We start from the raw sequence: 11,414 nt of genomic DNA, 5'->3' as shown, positions 1-11,414 counted from the left end.
GAAGCCAGCTCAATCAGTGCAGCCTGCTCCAAAGCACAGGAGTCAGGACTTCAACATCAGGGTGGGACCGAGCACGTCCGCCTGATAAGAATTTATACATCTTCAGTGACCTCTTAGTTATTGCAAATATGCCTAAACATGGCAATTATTTTTTCATCTGCTACCTGCCTGGGTTTGGTGGGTTACAGGTGTGCTTTATGGCATTTCCTTCTTTTTCCTCAGGGTGACTCGTGACCACTGACCGCCCCCTCGGTTGGGCTGTCTCTCCCCACCACGATGCGGGTGGCAGGTAAGGAGGGAGACAGAGATTTACTTTTCTCTGTCCATTTTTCTACAGTTCTTTATGCCTCCTCCTCACTTACGTGTCCTCTTCCAAGCCCAGATACCCTGACCTTCCCCTGCCAGGGCCATGGGAAAGGGTCTTTGTATAAGCATCAGGTTTTTAAAAGATTTGTGTAGATTTCAGCCTGTTGTATTTTTCCCAGTGAAACCCTCTGCGGCTGGGAAGAGATGGCTATTGAGACGTTCCTGGTTCCATAAGAGTCATTCAGCTGCAATATAAGTATATTTTTCTACTCTCTTTCCATGCAGGACTGGAACGTTTTGCTCCAGTGAGTGCTGCTTTAAAGCCAAATGCCAATCACATTTGTATTAGCAGCTGCTCGGCTGTAGCTAGTGACTAATTGGGGGATAGCAGCCTTCCCAGCGCTGGGAATGTAAGAAATATTTGGATTTACATTTCTGACTAATTTATTTTATTTATTTATTTATTTACTTTCTGACTAATTATCAGATTTACTTTAATGCAGAGAGAAATATGAATAGTGCCTCCCAGTAGAAGTGTAATGCCTATCCGAGCATTCCCACACGCTCTAGAGATATTAATTAAGAGATCAGAGTCTTTTTTAGAGGATGAAGGAAGGAGCGTTAGCTGCCTTCCCACGCCACCCAAGCGCTGGCTGACACCCTGTGCCTTGGTCCTGGACACACTGACCAAGCCCCCAAGAAGCCAGAAGGACGCTCCAGTCCCTGACCCGCGCTGCTGCTGCTCTCACCTGGCTCCTCTCCCACCCCTCGCAGGCTTGATCCGGTACACGGCAGTGTTCATCGTGCTGCTGAGCACTTGGTTCATCATGCAGACGTACTTCGATCGCAGATGGAAAGCCATCAGCCTGCGGAGCTGGCTCGGTGAGGCGCTGGCAGGGCTCCAGCCGGGTCCGGAGGGAGGGTGTGGACAGCCCCATTGCGAGCCAGACCCCAGAGCTGCATACAGTTGCCATCAACATTTGCATTCCCTGGCCAAGGCTATAACCACCAGCTCTGATTATCAGGGCACGGAGGGGACAGCATGCTGGGAAGCTGCACCGGGGCGGGTGGCTCCAGGGGTGCTTGCAGCCACAGGGAGCAGTTTTGGAAAGCCGGTGCCTGAATGGCTGGTCCTGGCTTGGGGAAGAGTCAGCAGCTCTCCTGGGTGTCTAACCTTCCTGCTTGGTACCCACAGGTGTCACCAACAAGCCCAGAAGTGAGTACCGCTCTCGGCTACATCGCACAACACCGCTCCAGGGCTGAGGGTGATGGCGGAAGCACAATAGCCGCCCTCGAAAGCTCCTTTCCCAAACTCCCAAATTCCCAGGGGAATTTCGTTATTGCACACAGCAGCAAAGTCTTTGGCAGGCTCTGCAGGCACACGAACCTTCACAGGATCCCCCGCCCCAGCAGAAACACCCCTGGGCCACAGGCTAGAGCAGGAAGCAGGTCGCGGGCCCATCCGGGCAGCGTGGCACAGGTCCCTACCCTGGCCAAGAATGGGGAAGCTCCGGGTAGAAAAGCTGCAAGGGGCTGGCCTTGAACGAGCGCCAGCTGCGAATGCTCCCCAGCAACACCGCTCTGCAATCCCCACGGCACCAGCCGTGCCATCCCGCTGCTCACACCCAGAGCGGTACCTGGCACCCCAGCCAGCTCATCCCACCCCATCCCAAGCGTCAGCACCATAAACCTCGAACAAGAAGATGGTCCCAGTCCCAGGACAAGCCTCCTGGGTGCAAGAAGCTGTCCCAGGCGTTGCCCCCTTAGTGGGCTGCTGTCCCCCAGTGCCAGCCCTGCTCAGCCCCTCGGGGACACAGCTGGTGTCCCCCCATGGTGCCAACACCATGGCTTGCAGCTCCGCTCCTCCCTCGCAGACGAGCAGCTGCCCCGGCACAAGTGTGGGAACAAGAAGAGCTGCCCCGAGAACCATTTTGCCTTCAAGATCATCAGCGGCGCCGCAAACGTGGTGGGACCCTCCATCTGCTTCAATGACATGATGTAAGCAGCACACGGGGGGGGATGGGGCAGCCGCGGCTGGCCTGGGCTTGAATAGGGCAAGTTTGGCCTCTGCCCAGCACATCAATGGCCATCACAGTGCATTTGTGGTTAAAAAAATTTGGAAAGAGTCTTCTTTGCTACCTCTTCTGGGGGCATTTTGCTGTCTGCAGCCAGACATTGCCGCGTCATGCTGTTTCACTGGCACCAGCCTCCCCAGGGCATCCCTGCACTGACTGGTGCTCTCTGCTTTCCTTTCCAGCCTCATGAGCAGCACGAAATACAACATTGGCAGAGGCCTGAACATTGCACTGGTGAACGGTGAGTTGGGTGGGCACTAACCACCTCCCCACAGCCGGGCCCCTTCCTCCCCTGGCAGAACACAGGCCGCCGGGGACCCCGTCCCAGGCACCGCAACTGACCCAAAAGCACATCAGTCCGGTGTTGCATGGGGTGCACAGCCACAATTATGGTTGCAAGCACTGCCAGGGAGATGGGAATGAACCCACCGGGGTCATGCACGACGGCTCCATGAACTCCACCGAGCAATACATTTGCCATCACAGCAAATATGACACCCTGAGGTTAGAGCAAAGCATTTTGCAGCAGCAGGAACCCCAAGCTGGAGGCCAGGTAAAGCCTAGAGCCACGCCAGTGTAAACTCACTGTGTCTGGTTTGAATTTTAACCTTCCAGGAACAAGCGGGCAGCTCCTAAAAACTGACACATTCGACATGTACTCCGGAGGTAAGCACGGTCGCTTTGCTGGCTGGTGGTTCCCAACCAGGGCTCCCACCGGCACCAACGGCTGCCAGCTATTTAGGCTGCTCCTCTGTCATGTATTTAATGATAGAGTCTAGTGGACTTTGGCCAGGATTGCCAGCTGGGATGGTAAAAGCTCGGCTTTCCCTGAGGCCATTGAGCCTGGAGTCCTCGTAATGCATTTGCATCCAGATTGGCTTCTTGCTTCTTTTACGTGCACGTAATAGCCTGAAAAACATAATTCCACTAAACTGAATAAACTCCAGGGCACTGGAGACCTGAGAAAGGCTACTTTTGAGATCAGGTAGTTACACTAATCGTGAGATTTTGCAGCTTTCGAGTCAGGTTTTGAATGCTGGTGCTGGTTGAGCAGCAGCTTGTTCCCCTGCCTTTTGCAGGAGGGTCAATAAGGAGCTCAGGGCATAGGGAGCAGGGCCTGGTGGCAGCAAAGACCATGTCCCTGGGCCTGCTGGCTTCAAACCACCTTCCTAACAGCGAGAAGATGCCCTGAGCCGGGGCAGCACCCACTCACAGCCCGGCTGGCACCGACTTGCAGGATGCTGTAAATCCCACCGTTGTTGCAAAGCTGTTACCAAACTCTCCAGAGGTTTGGCAGGAGTCCTCAGACTCACATGCTAAAACCACCCCTATAGTGTTTTTGATTTACCTTTGCTGTTCGAGCCTTCCCCAGGGATGAATCACCCTTTCTGCTTTTTGGGTTTGCAACCTATTCTTGGCAACTCTGGAGTTTTAAGGAGAAACACTAATATTATGAGATTTCTGTCCAAGTTTGCCAGCGAGATGTGCGGTGGGAGAGGCACCGGGAAGGAGACAGCAGTCGGCTCCTGTGCCACTAGATGGGGCGTTGGACTTGAGCATCCCAGGGATGAGGGATGAAGAATTATTCCTGCAACACAGCCGACAGCAGGATCACAGGGCAGGCAGCTCTGTGGCCGAGCAGGCTCATTTCTGGTGTTGGGAAGTAAATTCACGTGACGAGATTTCACAGTTAGCGAGCAAACTTTAGGCGCAAATTCCACCCTGCAACTGTGCCCACAGGAGGAATGTGCCAGCCCCGCGCCCTGCAGGAGAGCCCGGGTGGGAACACAAGATGGGGAATGCAGCATCTGGGAGCCCATCCTTCCCCAAGCCCCTGACCCCGAATCCTGGCTAGCACCAGCACAGCCAGGATGCTTCCCACCGACCCAGAGGAGGTTCCCCCAGCTGCCATGCAGCTGCTAAACTCCTTTTTCTTTCCCTAATGCTCTTCTCTCCCAGACATTAACAAACTGGATACCTTCCTCCAAGAGATCAAGCCCGGCACCATCGTGCTGACAGCCAGCTACGATGACCCTTCCACAAAGTGAGTTTGGTCCTGGGAGCAACGCAGGGCTCCTCAAAACCAGCAGCTGGGGGAGCTGGGAGTGCTGCTGCCAGCAGCAGAGAGGGGACAGGAGGGGACACCCACCTGGCACCACACTAACATCTTCTTACCTTCTTTCAGGATGAACGACAAAGTACGAGCACAATTCGTGGAGCTGGGCAGCAGCAACGTGAGCAACCTGGGCTTCCGGGACAACTGGGTCTTCTTGGGAGCAAAAGGGATGAAGAACAAGAGCCCTTTTGAAAAGGTACGTGGCCCTCCCCTGCCACCAGCTTTGGAGGCTCCCATCCTCTTCATAGCACCTCCCGAGCTACTTCACACCTACCTGTCGGCAGAAGACACGGGCCAGTGGTGTTATCCCCTACGTCGAGCCAAGCTGCAAGTTTTGCCGTGTTGTAAACTTGCACCGTGCCACCAACCTCCTCATTCATATTCCCTCTCTCTTTTTTCTCCTACAGCACATCAAAAATGATAAGAATACAAATAAATACGACGGCTGGCCTGAGCTGCTGGACATGGAGGGCTGTGCCCCTAGGAAGATGGATTAGCATCAAGCCCCAGCCTGCCACGGAGGGGAGAGCAGTCTCGCCGGGACACCAGCCCCATCGCGGTGACCCCAGCCCCATCACACCGACCCCGGCCCCCCCACCGCCCGGTCACACAGCCCAGCAGCGGCTGCCCGCTCCCAGGGACAGGCCGTTTCACAGCAGGGGCTGCGCAGGGCTTGGAGAAGAGCTGTACAAGTGCCTGCAGAGCCTGAGCAAACGCCTGGGCAGTTTTCAGCTGAGCTGTCCTCATCTATGGGTCAAATTGGGTTATTTTATTATTCTGTCTTTAAACCAAAAACTTTGTAGAAAGTCTTTCAGAGTTCTTAAATAAGATATCTAATTATAAAACACTACCTTCTCACTTAATTTTCAAGCATAATCCAGGCTTTTCCCTGTAGGCACAGCATTGCTATGTCCTCTGCCGCCAGCTGGGCATCACCATCACCCATCCCATGACTCTGCACACGGGTGCTCCCACACACACACGGCACAGGGCAAAGCTGTCCCTGGGGATGCTCAGGCCTTGGTGGTTCCCCCCTGGAGCTCCTGCCAACCCCTCCTACAGCCACAGTAAGGCCAGATGGCCACAGGGACAGCTTGCAGCAATGTAGGTTAATATTTGCAGACCGAAGCATTTCCCCCACCCAGTTGCCTCTTTCCTGGGTTAAATCCAAGCTAAATCCTCCGTGGCACATCCCCGTCAAAGGTCAGGATAACGCCAGCAAGGTGCCAACCTGACACTGCCTGGCAAAGAGAGAGGGAGGGATGTGCAAATTTCTCAGCCAGCTGAAGTTGTGCAGCATAACCAATAGGTGGGAGCCTTTTACCGGGAGAGCCGGAGTCAGCATCAGTCTGGAGCGATGCAATACACCCGGGCTGGCACCCCGCTGCGGGCACCCGCACACCCGCTTTGCTCTGGGAGCTGCACCCCAACCCAGGGCCGGCCAAAACCACCGGGAGAGGAGACATCCCTGCCCAAACGCAGGCCGGCAAAGCCCCACAGGCCTCCTTCCAGGGTGGTTCCCATGCTGCTGCCCAACGCTGAGGAGGTCCTGGGGGAGCATCTGCCCGCTGCTCGCGTGCGGGTGCATTCACCCAAGCACCGTCTGGGCCCAAAACCTCCCTGCGAGCGAGCAGTGCTGAGATCAGATAAGCTGCGTGAGTCATGGCCTGGGCTTATCTGTCATCATGGACACGGATAAATTTTCATCATATACAGACTTTAATTTCCTATAACTGTATCTGGTTTTTCCCCGTTCTTTAAAGCAGACCAGCGGTTTTGCACAACGTGAGGGTGGAGCATTTCTGCTGGAGGGCTTGGGGCTGTGCGGGGTAACACGAGGCAATCCTGGACAGCCTTTTCTGCCTCTAACAGCAGAGTTTGCCCCAGCACAGCTTCTACAGGCAGCTCACATTGGTTACCTGAGCCCACAGGTCACCCCCGGGGAGCAGAAGTGAGGAGCATTGGCAGAATAAGGCTAGGAAGAGACACAGCCTGTCCTGCATCAGCCACCTTAGGGATGAAACCCCGGATCCAAAACACAGCACCACCATCCCAAACCAGCGAGGCAACTGGTTTTCCCTAACCAAGGAAAAATCCCAAAATAAATTGTGTAACACCTATAAGAACTTCCGAAAGGAAAACTGAAATAAAACCCCCAAACACCCACCACAGAGGAATTCCCCGATAGCTGTAGTATTTTATCCCAGCTTATCCTCCTGCGCTCTTAGCGTGCACCTGATCGCACTGAGAGAAGCCTCTGCCATAAATCGATCCCTAAATCTGCTGCAACAGCAGCGGTTAATCCCAAGCGCTGAATCATCCCTACCCATGGCAGCAGCGAGAAATAACACAACACAACAGACACAACAGCCCTTCACATCACACAGCCCTGCCATGCTGCCAGCATAAATATGCCAACTATTTTAAGCCCCCTGAAAGGATCTAGATTTGCTCGTAAGCCAAACTGAAAACAGCCTAAGAGCTGTAAAGGTGGCTGCATGGGGTAAGCCAGCACACAGCATCAGCTACAGCCCAAAAAACAACCAGCCCCTTTCAGCCGCAGGAAACTCTTCCTCACCCTGCGCAATGCACATTAGAAATCTGGTTTAAAGCCAAAATAAAGGAAATTTATTTTTCAGCACACTACAGACAGTTAAAACTAGCTCTGAGTCTATCGCTGAGCAGTTACTAAGGTACACCATTATTCTCAATAAATAGGGAGAGCTGAAAGCGCAACTCCTGTGCAGGGATCTTAATCACCAGCCAGTGTTTCGAAGAGCCATTCCTGCCAAAGTCACCGTGTCCCAAAAAATAAATCTGAGCTTTTCAAAAGTCTAGAATCTGGGAGGCAGGGGTATAAATATGGCTTCAGGAATCAAATTTAACTTGCTCATTTTCTAAAAAGATCTGAAAAAGGTGGTGAGTGCAGGGACAGCTATCCCCAAATGAGGTTTTTTTAGTGACTTGGCATTTTGAAAGCCATATTACTGCAGAGACAGGCACCTACCTGGCTGGTTTTCACCGTGCCGCATCCCCCAGAGACTTCAGCAAACACAAGTCCTGACCTGCCCGGCCTCCCAGGACGCAGCTCCGGTTGACCTGGGCTCACCTGGGGGCCACGGTGGGCTCCAGCAGCAAACAGGCAGCCTGGGGCGTCCGCAGGAGCAAAGTTTGCAAAATCCAGTGCTGCAACAGGAGCCAAGAGCCAGGATGCAGGCGGGAAGCAGAGGGATAATCCTGCCTTGTTTTTGGAGTACAGATTTATTTCGGCAAAGCACCAAAACAGCAGCTAGGAAGGATGCCACAGGCAAGGACCGATGGGTGCCGGAGCCCCGCAGCCAGGCGAATCCGCGTCCTGTGACATCTTGCCCTGTCAAGTGCAATTACTGTAATCTTCCACAGCCTCTCAAAATACGGATCCCAGCTTAGAAACCGGGCATCCGCAGCATGAAAGCTGCCTTTGTGCCCGGGCAGAGCCTGGGCGCGAGCCAGCCGTTAGGTGCATGAAGAAAATGAGTTCTCCACGTGCTGGGAGAAGGGAGGAAAAGCAAGCTTTCCCGCCCAGCCCCGCTGCAGACAGGCTGGATTTCACCCGTGTCTCCCCACAGTGGCCGCTGAGGGCCCCAAAGCTGCACGGCCGCGCATCCCCCCGGGAGTAACGGGACCGGTGACCACGGGGAACCGGCTGGTCCCACACCCCGGTGAGCAGGGCACAGCCGACACGTCGGACCATGGGGGCGGCTCACGGCAAAAAGGTAACAGGGCAGTTTTATTCGGGGCTGCTGAAGCGGTGGTGGGATGATGGAGAAGGCACCATCTGCTCACGTGTTGCTTGTTTTGCCCTGCGCGTGCTAAGGTGGCTGATGGCAGCGAGGGATTAGAGGGAAGGGACCCACTCCTGGGCTCGGGTGTCACTTGTCAGGGCTGGATTAAGTAATTCTTCCTGATGGGCTCAGCATGGGGGCCTGCCCGGGCTTGCAGGACAGCGAGGATGGGAATCAGAGCACTGCATTAGGACAGGCAAAGTTTGGCTTTCTGGGGAGTTTCATCAGGCTTGCTCTGAGCGCGTCCGGCAGCCTGCAGGCTGTCTCCCACAGATGCGGTGCAGAGCGAGCCCCAAACATTACTTGGCCTGTGAATTGCTGCCAGCTGCCTCCTGGGACGGGGAGGAGCTGGGCCAGGTCCCACAGCACCCCCACGCATCTCCCTCTCCTCCACATCCCCCAGGGAGAGCACCCAAACCGCTCCGAAAGGAAATGGGGCTTTACGAAGTCAGAGCCATGCGGAGGCAGCTAGAGATGGTTGTGCGGAGGATGCTGTTAGATGTCATTTTGCTCTCGTGTCTGATGACATCAGTGCCTAGAGATGCATCATTACTATTCGGTTGTGATGTCCTAATCCAGTATTAGGCTTCTGGAGCTTGTCTCCCAGCTCTAACAGAAATGCACTTGTGCACCACACTAGGTCAGTAACTTCTATTTCAACGGGGACAGCAGTGACCCAGGAGGGACCCTGCATGCTCCACTGAGCATGGCCTGTGGCCTTCAGAGGTGTGAGCACATCCAAACCAGGTGCCTTGCAGAAGTTTGCAAACCTGCTGGGCTTTCTTCCAAAACCAGAGCTAGACGCTGTTGCTTAGCTAGACACTATGCACTGATGCATAAAAGCAACCCACTGGTCAGCGTTACCAACACCCAGAAGGAAAATCAGCGCTGATGTGGGACAAGCAAACGTTTTTCTATTTTCCTGGAACTCAGAGAAGTGCCAGGTACAGGAGGTGCTGCTCCCAGCCGGCCCTGTGTTTCTCCAGCACCCGTCCGAGGTGCCGATGCTGTGCTGGCTCCAGCACACAGGGGAGCCACGGTCATTCCCAGGGCTCAGGGCTACGACGGCACGCCCAGGAGGAGCCACGCTCTGCCCACAGCTAATCCCCAGACCTTTGCTCACGTGGCCGTGACCTTCAGGCCTCGGCACATTTGTACTGGCATTACTGAAAGCAGGGAAATAAGCTGGTTAGGTCAGGCTTGGCTCAGTGCCACGGGGTTCAGCTCTGCTGCATTCAAAGCAATCTACGCCAGCCTCCCGACCCCCAGACCGGATGGCTTTTGGACAGCTTTCCCCATTGCTCTCTGTTCCCGAAACACCATGATCCCACCACAGCCCAGCACTGAATGGCCTGGCTTTGAAACGCTCCCGGCAACTCGGGCTCTCCCGTCACGCCAGCTCACCCTCAGCTTGCTGGCAGCCCCAAAAAGCTTTAAGACAGTTTTATTTTCATGGGCACTAAAAGGTCAGAGATTTTACTCCTGTTTCAGACTCCCAAACATTTCCCGAGTTGACAAAAGCCTGTGCCACCACACAGCTAGCACCGAGCAGGGACATCTGTGGTGGCTCTGGGGTCAGTGCTTTACCCTCAGGCTGAAGCTGATGGGGGATGGAAAAAGAGAGCTCCTTCTGCTGCGTTTCCAGGGTGGGCACGAACAGCGGGCTCCAGCCCTCCCCGAGGGCCAGACTGGGTCCAGGTGATGGGCAGGAAAGCTCTCCTTCCCCCAGCCCTTGTAGAGCCAGCCCAGGGCACGGGGCAGATCAGGGGCTCTGCCAGGCACAACCCCATCCACCAGCTACATCCCAGAGGGGACCCGCACGCGAGCACGAGGAAGGCTCGGCACCCCTCGCCAGCACTGCCTGCATTAACAGTCTCAGCTGCACCCCTTTTAAGCTTAGACCAGAGCAGCACTCCAAGGGGATTACAGTAGTGGATTGTGGAGTGCAAGGCAATCCCCAGCTCCACAACAAAAGGGACCGGAAAGGCTGCCAGCGTGGCTCCAAGGACATTTGTACTTTCAAAGGCTGCAGCTGCTCCCAAAAAACCTGTTTTGGTATCACCACTGTCCCATGGGTACAAGCCGACAGCAGGGCTCCAGCAGGACACAGTCCCCAGCTGGGGTACCCTTCGCTGCAAGGCAAGGACTTCGACAGGGGCCGGTTCAGGGGTGCTGCAGAGCCAGGGCCAATTCCCTGCCGACTCCTCTGCTCTGCAGAGCACCAGCCCCGCTGGGCACGGGAATGCAGCTAACATCCCTCTAACCACAGCAAACCGCCTTCAAATAATCTTGCAAGCGCAGTCCGCCCAGCAGCCTCTCCCCAGGGCGCCCGGGCAGATGCTCCCAGACCCCCAGGCAGCGGAGCAGGTTGTCTCCAGGCACCTGCACCTCTCCGCTGCCTTTCTCCCCGGTTTCTCAAGGCAGGGTTTGCATAGCAGCCGTTTCCCCAGGGAAAGTTTTCTGTCCCCAAATTCCCAAGAGTGTCAGTTTACACTAATGTCAGATGAGCTGAGATTAGCCTTGCTGCTGAGCGGGGAGCTTTGCTCCGCAGCCAGTTTAAAACAACAAGAGGCAGCACGCCAGCGCCAGGGAGAGAGGCTCCGCTTGTTCAGGCAAACTGCAGTACCTGGCTGCCCATGCTGAAAACTGGGGCTTTGAGAGCATACTTTAAAACTCCTCCGCCTGAGCGTTGCAGAGGGACGGGACCAGCTTTTCTGGGGGCTGCAGGTGCAGTGACTGAACTGGGAAGAGCACGCAGCAGCGTCGCTCCCTCCCAGCCCCCCATGTTGCCATCCACCCTGCACAAAAACCCCATCAAAACCTAAAATGTAGCCACATCTCCCCAGCACTGCCCTTGCACATTCATCAGCTGCCGCTCTCCCCCCACATCGCTTTTTCCCTAACACCTGCTGATGTTGCCCATCCCTGACGCAGCTCATCACAAGGCATTTAATCCATCCAAGGGATTTTCCCCACCAACACAACTCACCCCACTGATGAGGGTTTCCCCATGGCTCTGCCAGAGGGTCTTTCATCCACCCGTCTCTTCAGGGCCCAAGGGAGGTAGCCTGGGACATGCACCAAGTCCCCCAG

General features: G+C 55.1%; 2 protein-coding genes across 2 annotated transcripts in view; both read left to right on the top strand.

Moving 5' to 3' along the window:
- Window positions 1–276: 276 nt before the first annotated feature.
- FAM3D (FAM3 metabolism regulating signaling molecule D) lies at window positions 277–4,994 on the top strand (the record flags this gene model as incomplete). Its single annotated transcript, XM_082321240.1, has 8 exons — window positions 277–289; window positions 1,081–1,190; window positions 2,162–2,304; window positions 2,564–2,622; window positions 2,997–3,047; window positions 4,341–4,425; window positions 4,567–4,693; window positions 4,905–4,994. 8 exons carry the CDS (start codon window positions 277–279, stop codon window positions 4,992–4,994), a joined length of 678 nt encoding a protein of 225 aa, XP_082177366.1.
- A 3,234-nt stretch (window positions 4,995–8,228) lies between these two features.
- FAM107A (family with sequence similarity 107 member A) overlaps window positions 8,229–11,414 on the top strand; it is a gene marked incomplete at both ends in the record, with an annotated part of 29,219 nt that continues 26,033 nt past the window's right edge. Inside the window, one exon of the mRNA XM_082321019.1 lies at window positions 8,229–8,252. Within this exon, the coding sequence (XP_082177145.1) occupies window positions 8,229–8,252 (24 nt within the window). The remainder of the gene's footprint in view (window positions 8,253–11,414) is intronic.

This window comes from Platalea leucorodia (genome assembly GCF_965183815.1).
Source record: "Platalea leucorodia genome assembly, chromosome: 9".
Classification (NCBI taxonomy): Eukaryota; Metazoa; Chordata; class Aves; order Pelecaniformes; family Threskiornithidae; genus Platalea; species Platalea leucorodia.
Note: the sequence above shows the minus strand (reverse complement) of the source record. Positions and strands in the feature narration are given on the sequence as shown.